The 21,000-nt window shown below is 41.2% G+C and overlaps 1 protein-coding gene across 1 annotated transcript in view; it reads right to left on the bottom strand.

Annotated features, from left to right (window-relative positions):
- Positions 1-21,000, bottom strand: part of LOC144792084 (putative cation-transporting ATPase 13A4) — a 439,619-nt gene that overhangs the window by 181,560 nt on the left and 237,059 nt on the right. Inside the window, exons 17-18 of the mRNA XM_078666936.1 lie at positions 8,415-8,498; positions 2,027-2,183 (exon numbers count right to left, since the gene is read on the bottom strand). Coding sequence (XP_078523062.1) covers positions 2,027-2,183; positions 8,415-8,498 — 241 coding nt within the window. The remainder of the gene's footprint in view (positions 1-2,026; positions 2,184-8,414; positions 8,499-21,000) is intronic.

The following is a 21,000-nucleotide window of genomic DNA, read 5'->3' as shown; positions in this document are numbered from 1 at the left end:
GGGCATAACCAGTATTCGCAGCCGCTGAGGGGTGATCTGCCCCCATTCCTCCAGGCACCATCTCTCAATGCTCAATGCAGAGGGAGGAAATGTCCACTAAATTATGGGAGTTGTAGCAGGTTCCATTGGCCGCGGATGTACGTTGTTACAACGCATGGGTTTACTACGCATGCCTTTATAACGCAGGTTTTTCAACGCAAGTCGTTACAACGACTTGCGTTGGAGGGTGCTGGATAGTAAATAGTTTAATTTACTATTCCAACTCCAGTTCCCGTGGATAGTAGGGAAGGTGTTGGATAGTAAATTAAACTATTACCTATCCTAGAGCGCCCCCCAGCGCAATTCGTTGTAATGACTTGCTTTGAAAAACCTGCGTTGTAAAGGCACTGCGTGGTAAAAGTTGCACTGTAAAGGATATTTCCCATTGGCCGCAGTATCTATCAATCTCTCTAGCAAGGTAGGCTTGAATACTTTGGTGCCCAATTGGCCGCAGGGCCTGTGAACCATGCGACGTCTTGAAAATATCTAAGGCAGGTAACCCAACATTATAGTCAGGCTTTGCGCTAAGCCTCTCTGTCCCAACCATTGTCCAATCCTGCAGCCATTGTTAATAAAGTGACCTCCGCGGCTGTGCTTCTCAAGGATCCCGAGCCACTGCCTGTTGACAGGCCCTACAAGGAAGTGGTTGCCTCCTTATATGCAGCTTCCTAGCAATTCTCGATAGATCAGCTTCTGGAGCAGGGGTGAATTCTCTTCTGGAGTAGGGAGTGCATTCTCTTCCGAAGCAGGGGTGCATTCTCTCATGGAACAGGGGTTAATTCTCTTCTGGAGTGGGGTGAATTCTGTTTTGGAGTGGGGGTGTATTCTCTTCTGGACCAGTGAAGAATTCTCTTCTAGAGCAGGAGTGTGTTCCCTTCTAGAGCAGGAGTGAATTCTCTTCTAGAGCATGGGTGAAATGTTTTCTGGAGGGGAGTGTATTCACTTCTGAAGCAAGGGGTGTATTCTATTCTGGAGTATGGGTGAATTTGCCCCTGGAGCACGGATGAATTTTCTTCTGGAGCAGGGGCTGTATTCTCTTCTAGAGCAGGGGTGAATTCTCTTCTAGAGCAGGGGTGAATTCTCTTCTAGAGCATGTGTAAAATCTTATTCTCTTCTGAAGTGAGGGGTGTATTTTCTTCTGGAGCAGGGGCTGTATTCTCTTCTAGAGCAGGGGTGTTTCCCTTCTGGAGCAGTGGTGAATTCTCTTCTAGTGCATGTGTATAATCTTTTCTGGAGGGGAGTGTATTCTCTTCTGAAGTGAGAGGTGTATTCTCTTCTGAAGTGAGGAGTGTATTCTCTTCTGAAGTGAGAGGTGTATTCTCTTCTGAAGTGAGGAGTGTATTCTCTTCTGAAGTGAGAGGTGTATTCTCTTCTGAAGTGAGGAGTGTATTCTCTTCTGAAGTGAGGAGTGTATTCTCTTATGAAGTGAGGAGTGTATTTTCTTCTGAAGTGAGGGGTGAATTCTCTTCTGCAGCAGGGATGTATTTTCATCTGGAGCAGGGGTGTGTTCTCTGGAGTGGGGGGTGTATTTAGGACTACCAATATGGGGAATTCACTTACGTTGTAGCAGGGACAGACTGGGAACCACAATCTGCCCTGGCAAAGTGCTCGGCCGGCCCCCCACCCCCACCCCCAGAGGTGCCGCCGAACTCTTTGCCGGGGCCGGTTTTCGGACGCTTTTGCTACAGGGCCAATTTTGCAGCTATGCTGCAAAAACGGCCCTGTAACAAAAACGGCCCCCAGGGGCCCAGAACCGGCCCCCACCCGTGCGGCGCACCGGGGGATTGTCCAGTGCCCGCTATGGCCAGTCCGGGCCTGCTTTGTAGATCTGGCTTCTCAAGGACAGAGGTCATACTCCCCCAATTCCTCTTCATCGGTCAGCCTCAAAAAGCCTCAAAATCAATGTTTAAACCTGTGGATAAAAGTACATAACTTGGTTTGCTTTTGGCATTTCTACAGACTGTTGCATCACAGAAACTCTACCTACCTGTCTGTGGCCGGCAAAACCTGACGACCATTTCCGGTGCGCCTTTCATAAAACCCATCAACTCATTCGATCCAATGACCTGGGTAACGACAGACATCCGCTGCAGACTGGAGGAGAATGGAAACTGCTGCATAACGACAACTCCATCAACTGGCACCTTTGATGAAAGCATAAAACATTACAATTGAAGCATTAATAAAATGATCTAATGCAGATCTGGTTAATATTCAGTCTAAAGAGAACTAAAAGTGACGCGAGTACTTCTTGTAAAACATTTCCCATACAAATAGGTACAGCTTAGATTCTGCCTTTTATGCTGCATGTAGAAGGGTGGAGGGTGCTGTGGGATTTATATATTTACATCCATCTACAGTCTAGTTGAGGTAAATAAAAACAACAATGGTTCCTTTTGCTAACATGAAGGGGTTTATCACGATGTCGGTTGGAGTTGCGTCAGACCGCCACCTTCTCGGACTCTGGACCAACAGACTTCAGGTCCACAATGATTACAATGCGAACGAACACTGTTTGGTTGCATACTCACTTTTCCCTATAGGAGCGTGTTTCACAGCTGTAAACTGGCCATAATACAGGCTCCTAAAGAGAAATAGAGGGGTGTAAAACCCAGAACCTTGTGGACGGCACCCCATGGTGTCTGTCACACAGTACAGGGTTTTACAGGGGGGTACCCTAGGTACCCCCTCAACTACCAACAGTAAGCCGCAGGGTGAACTGGGACCTGCAAGTGGTCCCATAAGTCACTTTCCAACAGCCTTTCCTTGTGAGAAGGCTGGCACTGAAAGGCTGTGGGAAACCAACGCCATAATCCAGACGGCAGAAACGCTGTTCATAGGGGATTACGGTTCATTTCGGATGGGCTGGAAGACTCCGAGAGCGGGTCGGAACGTAGTCGGAATGACCGGCTGGTTTACGTTCTGACCGCCATCATTGTAATCTGTGGCCGGACCAAAAACTGACAGTGTCGGTCTGAAAGCTTCCGACTAGTGGTCGAAGTTCATATACATATATATATATATATATTCACTGAAAACAAAAGCTTACAGTGACATTATAGTTAGGGTCAGATTTCATTCATACAAAACCAGTGAGAATTGGCAGTTATAGTTACCTGAGCTAACTATAACTTATGACCCACAATGCACTGCTTATGACCTCACATTTTACATCACTCATGACATGGTCAGTGACATCACTGATGACATCACTGATGACATCTCAAATGACTTCACTGATTACATCTCTGATGACACCATCCAGTAATTGTAACTATTTTGTAAGAGTTTATGATTGTTAAACATATAAAATAAGGTGCTACAAAACATAAAGCAGTATACTAGGTGTAGTACTAATGAGTGACACTACTTTTAATATATACCATGTGTGGCTGTGTGACTGTATGTATCCTTGTTTGTATGAGTGTGTGAGTGGCTGTACAGGTGTATATGTGGTTGTGTACTATGTGGGTGAGTGAGTTGCTGTGTGAGTGACTGTATTGGTGAGTGAGTGGGTGTGTAGGACTGTATGGGTGAGTGAGCGGATGTCTGAATGGACATATGAGTAAGTGACTGCGTGTGTAAGTGGCTGTATGGGTGAGTGAGTACCTGTTTCAGTAGGTGTTCCGTTAAGTGACTTTGTGTATGAGTGACTTTATTGGACAATGAGTGTTTGTGTTAATGGCTGTTTGGGTGAGTACAGGAATATGTGCGTGTTTGAATGGAAATGAGAATGGGTATGTAAATGGTTGTATGAGTGAATGTCTTAGGGCTTCTATGGGTGAGTGAGTGGCTGTTTTGAGAGTCTGAGTGGTTGAGTGAGTGGTTGTGTGACATTGTGGGTAAATACAAGGGTGTGTGATTAGCTGTATGGCTGACTGTATGGGTGAGTAACAGGTTGTATGAGTGGGTGGGTGTGTGAGTGAGTGAGTGGTTTGTGAGTACTGGGATAGGTCTGTGAATGGGTATTTCAGTGGTTATATGGGTGTGTAAGTGGGCATACAAGAGGTTGTATAGAGGTGCGTGTGGGTATGGGAGTGGTTCTGTGGATGATGTCATCAGTGATTTCATGAGTGATGTCATTTGAGTTGTCATGAGTGATGACACTGGCCATTTCGTGAGTGATGTAATATGTGAGGTCCTAAGCAGTGCATTGCGGGAGTGTAAGTTAGAGTTAGCTCAAGTAACTATCATTTCTGAGTTTCACTGGTGTTGTAGAAGTAAAATCTGGACCTCACTATAACGTCCCGGTAACCTTTTTTTTTCAGTGATTTTCTATGGGTTTTTAACTAGTTATCACTTTTGCAGAATGGTGAAGAAAGGGGGATGGGCCTCCAACCAGCACTCAGGAATCCTGTTGTGTAGGACTTACAGGAGGTATGAGGAAGTCTACCTGGCCCCCAAGGTCCCTCATGAAGTGTAGTGAACTTAACCTCCCAACCAGTAGTGCACAATAAGCCAATTTTGCAGAGTAGTGGAGAAAGGGGACGTGGCCTCCGAAGACCTATTAGCAATCCTGCTGTGCGGGACTTATTGGAGATAACAGGAAGGGTAGTTGGCCCTCAAGGGCGTCCTTGGTGGTCAACTAAACCTCCCGTTACTTCCAGGAAGTAGCGTACACTAGGATGCTGAGCCATGGTATGAGGCCACACTTCCTTTCTCCACCAATCTGAAAACGCACCTCCTAGTGCACTACTAATAGATTGATGAAGTTCCCTTGGCTCTTGAGGGTCCTTGGGGACCAACTACCCCTCCTGTCACCTCCAGTAAGACACATACAGCTGGATTGCTGAGAGGTTGTCCCTGGCCATGGCCCCTTTCTCATCATTATGCAAACGCGCCTCCTGGTGCAGTACTGGTGTGGTGAAGTAGTCCACTTTGTTCCTGAGACCCTCAGGAGTAAAGTGGAATTTTATTACCCGACCAGAAGCATGCCAGGAGGTATGTTTGCAGATTGGTGGTAAAAAGGGGAAATGGCCTCTAAGTCCTCTCAGCAATTCCACTGTCTGAGACTTACTGGAGGTAACAAGAGGGCTTGTTGGCCCCCGAAGACCGATAGCATTCAAGGGGATTTCATTCGCCAACCACAACTGTGCCAGGAGGTGAGTTTGCAGAGTAGTGGTGAAGGGGGGTTGATCTCCAGTGACTTGGTAGAGGTTTTTGTTATGAAATATTTTTTTAGGTAAGGCGGCTGCATAGCCGATGACACATAGATTGTGGTATCACTGGCCAGTAACCTGAATGACACAGCTTCCAGATTCCATGGCTTATTGCAGACTAGAAAATGGATGTCGTAAAAGTTTCTCAAACTTAACACAGAAAAAACCGAGGTACTACTAATTGGTAGGAACACTGACTCATGATCTCCCAACTGGTGGCCGCAGAATTTTGGAACTCCTCCCACTCCTGTTTCCAAGGCCAAGGACTTAGGAGTTGTCTTTGATAGTAATTTGTCCTTTGAGGGGCATTTTAACACTCTTACCTCAACTTCATTCTATATGCTTAAGACTCTATGGAAAGTACTACCTTTTATTCCGCAAGAGCTGGGGAAAATTGTAGTCTATACTCTTATCATCTCAAGACTGGCCTACTGCAATACACTATTTGTTAACATTAGGAAAATATGTTTACACAAATTGCAAATTCTTCAGAATGCTGCTGCACGGCTTCTTTTGGGAATTCCCAAACTTTCAATCTGCTTCTAGAGTCTTGTCCATCTACTCTGGGTGCTGGTACAAAAACGTATAGACTTTAAAGCCCTCTGAACTGCTGTAAAAGGCGGAGCATAATGTAGGATGGGATCTTCCCATCAGGTCACTTAGACCTTCATCTGCTTGCAACCTAAGGGTTCCCAAAAGTAAAAGATTTAACTGGGGGACAGGAGCTTTGTTACTTGCACTGCCAGGCTTTGGAACTTATTGCCTCTTCATCTTTACGAAAAAATGGAACTGCTTGCCTTCCGGAAGGCTCTAAAGACATGGGGGCAGATTTATGAAGGCCTTGCGCTGCCGGTGCGTCATTTTTAACATGGGAAAAAGTGACGCACCGGCGGCGCAAGGCCTTCATAAATCTGCCCCATTGATTATTAACATTTAGAGGAGGTGTTTTAACACTAGTATTAAACTTTCAATTGGAGTGTGCACTATCTCCAAAGTTATAGCGCTTAGACCCTGTTGGGTAGTAGTGTGCTTTACAAATTAAATTTTCATCACATTTAATTTTCATAAAACTATTGTGGTCTGGACACAAATGACTGCATGTGCACAGAATGACAAATAGAACCATCAGACTGACAAGCTGCCTGCAGTCATGCTCATGTACTAGGTACCTGCATGAAATATATGGTGGCCTAACAGAACAAACTAAACATGGCTGCTACAATGGAACGTCCCATTTAAAGGACCAAATCAGTGAACTGGAGAAATGAAAAAAGAACTGTAAAAAAGTTGGCTATTAGTTGCAAAGACTAGGAGTCCTTCGCATGTAATAAGTCTGCAAATTTCTCTTTATTGGAAACTAAGTACCCCATTGTAGTACTTGACTCTCTCAAAGGAGCAAAACAGGGCAGTCCAAGGCATACTCGGTGGATGTGGTATCTGCTAGTGCTTCCAGTTTTCTGGTATGCTGCAAATAAATTGTCAGAAAATAAATAATCAATAAAAAAAAAGAAGTTAAATAACTTTTCTATAAATCATTGCCCATTCAGTGTCTTCTCTTATGAAAAGGAAAAGCACTTTGGGACTGATTATGATGTACGATGTGGTAGCAGGACCACCCGACTGGGAGTCGGAAGTCCTGCTGACCACATTACAATTCGACCACTTTCACGGTGGTCGCACTGTGTATCTTTTGTATTGCGGCATGTGCTGTGGGCTGCAGCACACACCACAATTAAAACAAAAGCACACCTGACATATCCCTGCACCATGAGGTGCCTGCCACATGGTGCAGGGATATGTAGGGGGGCATTATACGTGCCCGCATGGGCCCAAATCGGAGGGCCAGGGGGAAGGTGGACCCACTCGGTGCCCCCAAAATCACTTTCTGCCAGCCTTCTCAGGTCGGGTTACCTCCATGAAACAGCCAGCAGAAAGGGACATTGTAATCCCTACGCTGGTGCCAGGAAAGGCACCGCCACCATTGCAGGGACTGCAGACCGTCCGACATTCCGATGGGCTCCTTGAGCCTGTCGGATGCGTGGCGGTCAGGGTCTCTGCCCGCCCTACATCTGCCCTCCAATCAAAATGCGGTACAAAAGGTGGTGTACCGCTCCAATCATAATGCAGCAGCGGTCCTGCAGGGTTCGATAGCAGTAGGACCGCCACCGATGGCCTAAGAGTGGCAGTTCCACCACCATCGTAATTAGGCCCTTTATTATGCACACGCTACTAAATACTATGCACTAATTACAAATATTTACAATGAGTTAAATAGAAATTCCATGGTGCTATGCTCTGAACAGTTCACACCCCTAGCAAGCCCTGGGATCATAATCCCCCCTCCTATACTAAATAGAATACCACAATATAAGGTATTGTCTGCATTATTAAAGTGGGACTACTGGGATTGTTAGGGTGTCACCATATTAGTAAATGCAGAAAATATGTTATAAACCTCCATTGGAGCATCACTGGAATCAATGGAGATACTATCAACATTCCCTCGGAGCCTAACCCCCAAGTGACACAGCTATCAGATTCAGAACCCTTCCCACCAAAGCTGCAAGGGGAGCAAATGCTGTGTTTGGTACTGGAGGTTTGCCCTCCTATTTTGCTTCTGTGGGCTTGGGCTTGCCAGGCCAGGTGCATTGGTAAGGGCTAATTAACACATGCAGATCTCCTTCCCACCCATTCTTTTCCCAGAAACTAGGCCAGGCACTGATAATGGCGCTATTGTGTGGACAGGCCTTTGCTCCTACTGCTTCCAGCAGAATAATTTGCTTGACCTAGAAGGGGTAAGATAAAGGCCTGGACTCAATATGGATGAGGCAGGGAAATATGATTTTTTTATAAGTGCAATAAGGAGTACAGCTATCACAACAGTGACAACGGATCTACTCCTTGTGTCCGTTTTTCCCTTACATTCATACCTGATTAATATATCTAGTCTTAGTAATATGGCACTGGTCTGCAATGGTACAGATATCACCCATAAGGTATTACGCGATGGTCACACAGCCTTTCGGTAAGCACTGCAGACCTACATTGTCAATGCTCATGCACAATAAAAGGCGAAAACCGTGGAATAATCCAACCGCTGAAATCGAACAAAAACCAGTAGTCACTGCCAAGGCATTCTGATTGGCTGAGGCAGCCACTGCATTCCACAGAGGGTGCTAAGAGGAGCAAAATCCACATTTGGTAAAAGCAGAATACCTTTCCAGCTCTGGGTCCTGGTTTGATCACCATGCTTGAGGATTGATCCTCCTTGTGTTTATCAGGGCTGCAGTTCTCAATGGTCTAGGAAAAATAAAAAAAGAGACACAGCAATGTACAGACTATTCAATTGCAGCAGAACTGCTTTGATAAGGAAGATGTTTGCTTCTAAAAATATAGTTATAGAACAGCTGTGCTATCTGACTTCCCAAGTCAAGCAAATAAGTGGTGAGGTCATGCACATTCCCCAATCAATCATAAACAGGGAAGATGAAAAATTGACTAAATTATGTGGCAAGAAAAGGCAAAATGTGGTAACCAATGAATATTTAACAAAACACCGAACAATGTTTCAGCTCAGGTGTTACCTCATTAGTACCTTTTTCTTGAAAACAACAGAAAACTACTATAAAGCATATGCAATCCAAACACTACTATAGAAACTTTGACTTTGTTCTTTCGCATATATATATATATATATATATATATATATATATATATATATATTATATATATATATTACCTACTGGCGGTCGCCAGTAGGTATATATAGTTAGGATTTTTTCTCTATGGGATTTTTGAAAATTCTATGTCTAATAACTTTGGCGTTTGTGGACGGAATTGGCTGAAATTTTCTGAAAAATGGAACATTTTGTTTCTGAGCAGCCCCTGAAAATTTGGGGGGGTTTCGTCAAGGGGAGGCCAAGAAAAGAGGGGGTCCCATAACGTGTTTTTAACATTGAGTTTTCCATAGGGCGGTTGGCCTCACTTTTAGCCCGAACGGCTGAATGGATTTGCACGAAACTTGGCAAAATTGTAGGGACTGGTAGCCCGATGTGCCTTTGCTAGGTCTCAATATATGTGCTCCAGTGGATTTTGAGAAATTAACGTTCAAAAAAAGATATATATCTGTAACAGCGGACCGGGCAGCGCTCCAATTCGCGTACTTTTCGCGTTACGGAGCTTTGTGAAGCGAAGCTGATTGGTTCTCCGGCGTCTGTAAACATTCCAAACAGTCCGTAGCGGCCGCCATCTTGTCTCTCGGTAGGATCGAGAGACAAGAGGAGGCCAAAGCGAAGGGGCAAATGACCATAAGGGGGCATAGTAGATCCTCCCTGACCCCCTAGGTTTGATGTGGAGGTTTTAAAAGGGCCCCGCAGGGCAAAAAATAAAAAATAAATAATAATCGAACGGCTGAATGGATTTGCACGAAACTTGGCAAAATTGTAGGGACTGGTAGCCCGATGTGCCTTTGCTACGTCTCAATATATATGCTCCAGTGGATTTTGAGAAATTAACGTTCAAAAAAAGATATATATCTGTAACAGCGCTTCGCTTCGCGTACTTTTCGCGTTACGGAGCTTTGCGAAGCTGATTGGTTCTCCGGCATCTGTAAACATTCCAAACAGTCCGTAGCGGCCGCCATCTTGTCTCTCGGTAGTGTTGAGAGACAAGAGGAGGCCAAAGCGAAGGGGCAAATGACCATAAGGGGGCATAGTAGATCCTCCCTGACCCCCTAGGTTTGATGTGGAGGCTTTAAAAGGGCCCCGCAGGGCAAAAAAAAAAAAAAAAATGTTTTTTTGCGTGGGGAGCGTCCGGTTCGCGAACCGGGAAGCGTTCTGGGGAGCGTACTTTGTTGAAAATTAGTGAAAAAAGTTAGAGTAAAATAATAATTGTGAGTGATCAGATGTAGGGTAGCTCTGAGAAGAGCTTTTGGGTTTATGGTACATTTAGGTACTTATAAGTAGGTACCAATGCACATTCTTAAATTCAGAATGAAAATTCTGTTGCCCTCATTTGAGAAGTGAACTCCATCTCCTCTGTAGATATCTTGCATGTAGTAACGCAAGTTATTGTTGTACAAGGAGCCCATTCCATGGTCTCTCATGTAAGCTGAAACAGATTTGTTTACATGCTTCCTCGACTTCTCAATTTGTGGACAAAATTGGTTCGACCACCTCCATTTCTGTCTTTGGCATATATTTGAATATACCAAGGCAGTCTGAGGAAAAAGTGCCATCAATTGCTCAAAGGTGTCCTTTAAAAGCATTTCCAGACCTACCCCAGTCAAAGTGCCCAAATCATTACCTCCACAGTGCACAATTAACAGGTCAGGTTTTGGCAAATGCATAAAGGTTTTCACCAATGGTATCAATTGGTGACATTTTAATCCTCTGTGGCCAAACCACTTAATTTCCACATCTTGTAAATTGAGGTTAGGTAAATTCCTGTTCTCAGCATACCTCTGAGCCCAATAGATGTAACTATGTCCAACAATCCAGACAGAAAACATGGTGAGAGAAGGTTCTCCTGCAGTCAGATGAAGTGTGGCAATGAAATGGCAGTTGAAAAAATAAGAGTGTAAAATGAAAAAAACTGTGGAGTTTCTGTGTTAATGAAGCAGTAAGAGTGATTGGTGGACTTTGATTACTGAAAACAGAAAGTTAGGGTGCATGGATGAGTTCTTTGAAAGATGTATTTTGAGTGGTGAAGAAAAAATCATTAAATGAAAGAATGCACTGGATATGCAGGTGCACTGAGAGTTCAGAGTTCAATTGCAACATTGTTGTGTGAACTTGCAAACACCAGAGGTCTTCCAAGAGGTGGTTGCTATGCAAAAAAAGCAGAGAGGGCAGAGGGGGGGAAGGGTTTTAATTTGAAAAAAAGTGAGGGAAGAGTTTTGATTGGGTGACATGAGAGATATGTGTGAAGAATTACAGCATTTCTGTGCTTTTGATAGCTGCAGACTCTGGAGTGCATACCTTTTGCTCTGCTGAAGACAAATTGGTGTGTTTCTGAGACTGTTTTGAAACTCAATGTATTTGCTTAGGTGAGAAAAGATTTCTTTAATTTAGATACAGAATAGTGTGCTTTAAGGAGAAAATTATGAAGAAAGTTTTTTTTTTCAAATGTTGCTTTGTGTCAAGTGTTTTACAAATAGATTTTGTTTCTTTGAGAAATTGTAATTGGAGAAAATGTGAAGTATTAGTACTGACAGGGTTTTTATGTGCATAGGAGCTGTGGAGTGTTTTCAAATTATGACTTGTAAAACGTTTTTGAGGAAAAGGAATGGTTTTAATATTTATGACAAGGACATAATGGTGTATGCTTCTTTATAAGGCAATTGAGTGTCTCTGATGTTATTTTTTCCATTTTAATGTAAGACCTTTCCCTGTGGAGCAAATTGCTTGTAAATATGCTCCCACCTGTGCATGGCAAATTTAGATTTTGAATGTTTGCGTTACATAGCCGTGTTAAAAGTGACCCAAGCATGCTGCAAAGGCAATCAAAAAACGCTTACATGTGTCTTAAGGACATTTTAAGTCATTTCCCCATGTGGAGTGTTTTTAAATTATGACTTGAAAATCGTTTTTGGGGAAAAGGAATGCTTTTTAAATTCATGAAATGGACATAATGGTGTATGCTTCTTTATAAGGCATTTCAGTGTCTCTGAAGTTATTTTTCCAATATTAAATTAAAAGACCTTTCCCCGTGGAGCAAATTCCTTGTAAATATGCTCCCACCTGTGCATGGTAAATTTAAATTTTGACTGTTTGAGTTACATAGCCATGTTAAAAGTGACCCAAAAAAGTTGCAAAGGCTTTAAAAAAACACTTTCATGTGACTTGAGGACATTTTAAGTCATTTCCCCGTGGGCAGTGTTTTCAAATTATGAGTTGAAAATCGTTTTTGAGGTAAAGGAATGTTTTTAAAATTTATGTGCGCCATATGCCTCCAAATTTCTTTTTCAGGGGTGCAGCAGGGTGTTCTTGAGAGACCCCTGCACCCTCGAAAAAATTCCAAATTTGCGATGAGCTAATTGCTAATCGCAAATTGCACCTTCATTCCTATGGGTCTCCTGCTCCATGGAAATGAATGGGTAATTTGCAATTAGCAATTTGCTCATCGCAAATTAGGAATGGTAAAGAATCGCTATTTATTCCTTAAAGTTCGCTATTTAGGAAATGCAAAAAACTTTGATGATACATATGGTGGTTCATCTCTAACAAGATAAGAAGCTTAGGGATAGATTTATGATGACTGGCGCATCACCAGGGATGTGCCAGTCATCCTGCGTCGCTGTTCCGACACCCATGGTGTGCTGCATTTACAATGCGGCGAAACCATGGGGCAAAAACACCACAGATGCGTGACGCATCTGTGCCGTAAAGGTGGCGCATTGCTGGAGTTGTATCGCAAGTGTGATGAAGCTCCAGCAAGGCTCAGGGGTGCCCCTGTCGTAGGGTTTCTGTTCTCACACAGAAGTAAGCACAGAGGATTGGAACCACGGCGAATTAGGGTGCCCCAAAACTGACCTTAGTACCCAAAAACCCCCTAACAAGCTAGGTACAGTGTCACATTGGATACAACAAACTCCCAATCTTTAGACAATTCAGAACATGAACTTACAGTACCTCAGGATACGTGGAACTCATGAACACTCGGTCGTTATATATTCATTACAAACGAGAACATGGAGTTAAGAAGAACACATGTGCATTTGAAATGTTTATTTACTAATGCCGTCTTCTCAGGCGTAGTATCTTAGATAATACAAGTACACATATTATCAGTAGCAAAATTACCAGCATAGTTACTAGTACATCAAAAGCGAATGGTGACAGTATGTTAACATGCTGTAAATGAATAAGAGTTAGCAACACTTATATTTCACCCTCCACATATTATATTATTTGTTAAGAAGGTCTCTTTGGGTTGGTTTAGGGCGGGCCCATACCTTAGTGTCCTAGATTTGAAGGAATCACATCAGCATACACCAGCTCTCTCTTCATGTGAACCGCATCAAGTGTTGTGTATGTGTGTTCGGCAAAGCAATATAAAACGCGCCTCATGCCCAGAATTGGCAGAAGCTGCACTTATGTTATGACTATGAAGTCGTGGAGATCAGACCTCATAACAATTCGGTATCGTGTTGTTCTTGAAAACTTCAGCACTCGCTGTACAGATATAGTTTAACAAGCAAAGCAGATAGTAGAGCAATAACATATTATTGTCATGTAAACCACGATGAACTACTAGGTTGAAGGCTAAAGCAACAACTAAGTGTCGTGTGCAGAAGTTGCAAAAAAGGAAAAATGGCGTTTAAACCGGTAATGAGCCCATGCTAACTTAACACGGTGTAAAGATATCCAGGATCTACATGACACCCCCCCATGATCCGGAAACGAACTGAATAAGATAATAGAAGTGCCATTTCATGAGAGCAGATTGCAACTTTATATGTGCACGGTCCACAAGGTAAAACATTAAAAACTAGCAAAATGTAATGCTAAAAAAAAATAAACAGCCAACTACTTTATCGAGGCTTAAGCCAATAGGCAAGCTAAATAATAAAAACTTGACAAATAAGTAAATGAATTGTCAATGAAATGCTAGTACTCAGCATATCAAACATGAAAAAGGTCTATGACATAACTGTGTATGCAAAATAAGCTGCAACAGCCTCCAATAGGAAGTCACCGTCTTCATCCGAAAACAGTTCAGCCATCCAACTTAAAAGCGGAAAAGAACATACGTGCTCTCCCAGCACCGGATCCTCTATCACCATCAGAGGACAGCTCGGTGGGTTTTCAAGAAAGCTCTGTTCCAAGAAAGACTGTGTTGCCGCCAGTAAATTCCAGGGACCAATTAGTCCATGCATCAATGCCACAGCCATAATCCTTTCGCCAGGACAAACCAACTCGTGAGTAATGATAGGACTCATCAGCTGATTAAAGTCGACGTCAGGAGAAACCGGTCCGCAGAGACACAAATCAATGGCCCAATCGAAATCACAGGTTAGGGAGTGAAATACAGGCTGGACACAGGTGAAGTAGGAGAATCGAAAAGATAATCCATATGCCGTGCTTAATATCGCCAACGGCATTGTGCCATAATATTCAAGCATGCGATTGCGGAACAGCGTCAGCAGCTGCAGGGCGGGACCTTGCACAGGAAGGACATCCATATTTAAAAATGTAAAAAACCACAAGAGCGCCCGCTGCTAATGCAAGTAAAACTGGGAATCCACCAAACAAAGTGGAAAAAATAGAATGAAAGAAAGCAGGGATGACTCCAAAGATTTTCTCAAATGAAGTCACGAGACCACTGCTAACAACTTTAAAAAAATGTGCCAGGTCCTTTGTGGAGGACGCGTTAAAGATAGTCCGAACCATCTCGGTGAAATGCAAAGGCGAATCAGTATTTAAAAGGGCCTGCACCTCTGTACGGGTGTTCGCTATGTGAAGCACGAAAGTTTCACGGGCCGAACTCAAGGCCACCTCTCTCTGAGACAAAAGAGCCCTTATTCTTCCATGCCGTTGAAATCTGCACCCAAGGTTGGTATTTGTGGCCAGATTGAAAACTCCCTATGTTCATGTGTGGGAGGAAATAGAACATTTCTGCAGCAAATAACCCGTTCACTTACTGTTACGATAAAAGGAATACTTGTAATTAACCCACAACAATCTTCATTATTGAGCATCAAATAACTACCATTTTCCAACAACTTGAACGTGGGGATGATAGCAGGAACTGGCGTGCCTTGCAACACGCAAGCCATATTTGGTCGGTCTTTGTTGTATGAACCGTGTAACTGTATGTGCCTACACATTAGTGAATGATCTGGCGTCTCAGTGCATTCCTCTCCATTCAGATAAACTTCTTGGTCATCTTTGAAACATCTGTATGTGTATGGAAGCGACCAGACCTCATGAAGAAAACCACTACCTAAAGGTTCATAACGACCTATTGGTACATATTTCATACAATTTGAAAACTTATATAAAGCAAAACGCAGCGTTATTAAACCGTGGATAAGGCACGTTGCAGCATTGGCCTCTGCCACTGAAAAAGGCAAAGATTCTAACCTTTCAATATGTAACATTGAAAAGGAAGCATCACGCATTGACAGCAAGCGTTGTTTGTTAGTCAAATTGAATGGGGCTAATAAAGAAGAAACGTTCATGTATCCCCAGGGAACTTTACCATTTTTCAGAGTTTGAAGGGTCCAAGCAAATTGCAAGAATCTGAACTACGTTGCCAAAGCAGCCAACCTTTTGGATTTATACTGGAAATGTTAAAGGAAGAATTACGGAGTAGGGCCTGTAAATCACTAATGGACAACCGAGTAAAATTACTCCAACCATCATATTCCTCTAACTCCGGGATAGTAGGGGTGTTTAATTTTTTAGAAGTAGCCAATCCAAAGCATGTGGTCTGGGAAATTGTTTCATTCAGAAACAACATATGATTCGGGATGAGACATGCACGGTGCAAAGCCTCAGTGCCTTGTACCTGCCAGGTTTGTGAACCCCAAACTGATGTAGATCCTGGATATCTTTACACCGTGTTAAGTTAGCATGGGCTCATTACCGGTTTAAACGCCATTTTTCCTTTTTTGCAACTTCTGCACACAACACTTAGTTGTTGCTTTAGATTTCAGCCTACGTGCGTCAAGACGTATGCCTGCTTCAACCAGGCGCAGGGTTTTGACGCAGCTTTGTCCTATCTGATTGTAAATGCGGCACACCATGGGTGGCAGAGCAGCGGTGCACGTTAACTGGTGCATTCCTGGGGATGTGCTAGTTAACATCAATCTGCCCCTTTACATTTAAGTATGTGCAGGGGACACAGAGTCGGTGAGGCTTATCCAAGGTTAAGAAGAGATGAGTCCTGTTCACTGAAAAATTGGACATAGGCTTCACCTCCTCAGCATCGCTGGACATGGCTAAATAATAGCTGCAAAATGTTACTCTTGTTAAACAATTTTACTATTATAATCTCTGAGATTTGTCTCTTACTCTGCAACATCTCATTGTTGTTATCTTTCTTTAAAGATAAAGACAACATCAACATGAGCGACAATCAGCAATCAGTTGATTTCGACCTCATCATTGAACTCGTAATTGAAACATCAGTGGATGTTGATCCCTTGGATGATTTAAATCCTGAGGATGAAGAAGAACGTGATGAGGATGCAGATTTGTCAGAATTGTATGACATAGGATGGGAAGCTGACGTGCTTGAGCCTATGGAACTATAAACATTTATTTAAAAAATTTATAACAAATAAAAAGTAAAAATGTAAACCGTTTAATTTAAAAATAAAGACACCTTCAAAAACAGGTTATGTGTAGTGTCTTCAATAAAATATTAAAATATGCTCATAAAATTAGATCAGATTCACATATAAAACAGCACAGGTAAAATGAATATAAATTCCATTTCTTTTCTGCTATTTCTGTAATCTAAATTTGCCAAGCACTAAAAAATCTTCTATGTAAAAATGTTAAGTAGTGTGTTACGTTTTTGATGACTGTTATTGATTTACTGTTGGGTAATAGTGGTTAATAACATTTTTTATTATAATTTACCACAGATTCAACTGCAGATCATTTGAAGATTTCAGCATGCCAACCAAAGAAAGACTGAGAAAGGCTGCAAAACGTCAAAGACAGCAAGTTAATGAAAAAAAGCAGCAGTCCTCTAACAAAAATATTTGTCAAGTCACCAAGAAAGCACCGGGTAAGAGTACAAAAACATTCATAAGAAATATCTGTAGTAAAAAAAATATTACTACAGAAAATGTTTCAGTCCAGAAAAGGAGAAGCAATTCAATCGGAAAGGAAAGGCCAATGAAAAATGTTACTGCTAGAGCAAGAGATAACTCTGTGCATGATAGTAGAAGGAAACAACAGTTTAGGGACATTCGTAAACGAATGTTACGCAACAGGATAATTGGCAATTTGTTAAAAAATATTAAGAAAGGTGAACAGAAAGTGGTTTTTTATAAGAGAAAAAAAATAGTTGAGAAAGTCATTGATCAGGCATTTGAAATTAAACGTAAGTTATTTATTTTGATAATCAATAGAATTAGGAAGGTAAACAAGGCAATTTATGATTTCAAAAGAAATAGTAGATGGAAGAGAATAGTTAATCGTAGTAATTTTTGTGAAGTTTTTTGTGGAGAATGGATGCATAGTTCAAGCTCTGAGGCATTTTTTAATGAGGAGAGTTATTTCCAGGATAATGATTTGGTGCATGCAGTTGACACCAGTGGTCGAGCTTATGAAGTGAAAGATGGTTGTCCAGTTGAAAAAGAAAAACTTGTGACAACAGAGATAGAAGAGGTGTTAGGTAATGAGGTTTTAGGAAGACGTCCTAAGGGTCCTGTGTACACCTGGAAGTGTAGTAGTATTTGCAGTGTACGACAGGATTCCATCAATTTGCTTTGTGATTTTATACGGTCATTTAATAAGAAAAGTTTGAAGCAGAAAATGAAGTTGTTGCAAGAATTAGATCCTTGCAGAGTGAGAGAAGTGACAGGTTTGCATGGGCATTCACTGGCTTGTCTTTCCAGGAGAGTATGCCAGAGTGTTTTTCATCATTTCAGGATGCTAGCAGTGCATCATAATAAAGTGAGGAAATTACTTAGAATGTTGTATTATGCTAAGAGTCCAGCAATTATGCTTAAACAATTATGCGCTGCTCTTTTGCATGGTTCTGAAATAGATGTGAAGAATATATGTGAAGAAATTGAGTTTTGTTACTTTGGAAGTAAAGAGGAGAATGTTGAAATTGACCAAGAAGAAGAGAGTAATGTGGAAGATAGTGTACAGGTTTCCAGTACAGATAATTTCCAGAGGGAAATTGCAACCTTTGAGGTGAAATCAAGTGAGAGGCCAAATTTCACTTGTGTGTGTTGTCGACGCACTTATTATAAGAATCAGACTAAGTTAGTGGATTTATATGCAAAAAGTGAAAGGGAAAATAATAGTGAATGGAAGGATTTTACAACATACTTGATGGTAGAAAATTGTTTTGATTTGGGATTGGATCAACGTGTGTGTACTTATTGTTGTAACAAATTAAATCAAAACCAGATGCCTGCTAGAGCAGTTCATAATATTCTGGAATTGGTTGAGATTCCTTCTGAATTGAAGGATTTAAATACTTATGAATCTATTTTGATTCAAAGTATCCATCCCTTTCAGGCTATTGTAAGAATGGAGCCAAAGACAGGGAAATTGCCTCCATCAGATTTACATAGAGGATTAAAGGGAAGAGTTGTTTATTTGCCTCTAGATTTGAAGAAAAACATTAACACAATTGGAGTAGAAAAAGTGGAAGAGGAACCTCTGGTTATCTTAGTTAATGGGGTTCCGACAAAGAATAAGAAAATATGGCAAGATTTAGTGGATGTTAGGAAAGTCAAAAAGGCAACATTGTATTTGAAAAAAAAAAAAAAATACTATAAAAATGTATATGTTGCAGAAGAGGAAGTAAGTGAGGAAGAGGATAGCGATTTGTGTGCTGGTCAAATTGAGAAAGTAGAACCCTGTACTAGTGAAGAAATATATGAACATTATAGTGTTCATCCTTTGCATTCCAAGGAAGTCATGGGGAATGCTATTGAGTTGTTTCAAATGAAACAAGCCAAAGGGAGTCCCATTAGTGTTTGGGAGGAAAGTTTGGAAGCTCGGTGTTTCCCACAGCTTTTTCCAACAGGTCAGGGAGGAAGATATGATGAGCGACCTCATCAAATTCCTGCTTCTGAATACCGGACTTTGCGATTGTATGCAGGAGATGCTAGGTTTCGACAATGCATTCCCTATTTGTTTCATCTCCTGTTTGAAAGCGATCTGTCTGGACTGTCATATGCAGTGAACCACATCTTGAAAAGTGGTATACACATGCAAAACATGTCGGCAAGTGACTTTATGGATAAAGTCAATGTCCAAGACAGTATTTTGGATTCTCACCTGATTAATCTCATGGCGTGTCAGCGTGGTACTAATGAGTACTGGTACCGTCGTCATGGTGATTTAAAATGTATGCTGAGGAACTTAGTGTGTGAGTAAAATAAGGTTTTTTAAATGCTAATTCCTAACTATATATGGTCTATAACCTATGTTTTTTTCAGTGAATTTTCAAGGTTTTGTAAATGCTAATTCCTAACTATATATGGTCTATAACCTATGGTTTTTTCAGTGAATATAATATATATATATACATATATATATATATATATATATATATATATATATATATATATATATATATATATTCACTGAAAAAACCATAGGTTATAGACCATATATAGTTAGGAATCAGCATTTAAAAACCTTATTTTACTCACACAAAACCATTGAAATTCCATATATAGTTAGTTGCACTAACTATATATCGCGCACCCGCAATCCACTGCTGATGATGTCACATATTACATCATTCATGACATGGTCAGTGACATCACTGATGACATCACTGATGACATCTCAAATGACATCACTGATGACATCACTGATGACATCATCCAGTGACTGTGTGTTTCTGTAAAGTTTAAATATGTTTTACATATTGAAGAAGGAGTAGATGTATAACTGTCTGGACGAAGGATTTAGTAGGTGCATGACTGAATGTATGAGTGAGTGATTAAATGTGTCTCACTGAGTGCATGGGTTAGTGACTAAACTGTCTTAATTTGTGCATCATTATGTCTGTTGTTCTGTAAACTGCTGCATGTGTTGATCAGTAGCTATATGATTAACTATATGGGTTATTGATTGATTGTCCAAGTATTTGTATGGGAGACTGAGTGTGTGTGTGGCTGGCTGGGAGGTGTGTGACTCTGTGCAGATCAATGTGTATTTGTATCAATGATTGTATAAGAAAGTAAGTATGTGTTAGTATATGTTTGAAAATGTAAGGTGCTCTATGTTTAACTGTATAGACAAGAAAATGGAAGTGTGATTGATTCTTTACAGGACTGACTAGGTGTGTGAGTAACTCCATGGATGAGTGGCAGAGTGTGAGTGTCTGTATAGGTGTATGAGTGCATATGATAGTGTTGTAAAGATGAGTGATTGTATGTATGAATGATTGTATGGGTGAATGAGTGAAGGTGTGTGTAGACGTAGGAATCAGTGAGTGCGTATGTAGTAACTACTATTGGTGTGTCAATGGTTTCAAAAATTATACTCTGTATTTAACACTAGGTGAAACAGAGGTTATATTAAAATGTGAGGAGATGCATTGTATTGTCACATGAATGATATCATCAGTGATGTGGTCATTGATATCAAATGAGATGTCATCAGTGATGTCATCAGTGATGTCATTTGAGATGTCATCAGTGATGTCATCAGTGATGTCACTGACCATGTCATGAATGATGTAATATGTGACATCATCAGCAGTGGATTGCGGGTGCGCGATATATAGTTAGTGCAACTAACTATATATGGAATTTCAATGGTTTTGTGTGAGTAAAATAAGGTTTTTTAAATGCTAATTCCTAACTATATATGGTCTATAACCTATGGTTTTTTCAGTGAATTTTCAAGGTTTTGTAAATGCTAATTCCTAACTATATATGGTCTATAACCTATGGTTTTTTCAGTGAATTTCATTGGTTTTTTAACAGCTAATATCTGTAGCTGTAAAATGTATTCTTCTTTAAATCCAAAAATATATTTTATATGTTTATTAATAACTTTTTTTTTAAATATTTTTTTTTCTTCGTTCCCGCTTCGCGAATCGGGAAGCTTCCCGTTAGCTGACCTTGATGCCGCGAAATAGACCG

This window comes from Lissotriton helveticus, chromosome 11 (assembly GCF_964261635.1).
Source record: "Lissotriton helveticus chromosome 11, aLisHel1.1, whole genome shotgun sequence".
NCBI lineage: Eukaryota > Metazoa > Chordata > Amphibia > Caudata > Salamandridae > Lissotriton > Lissotriton helveticus.
This window is presented reverse-complemented; position numbering and strand designations above follow the sequence as displayed.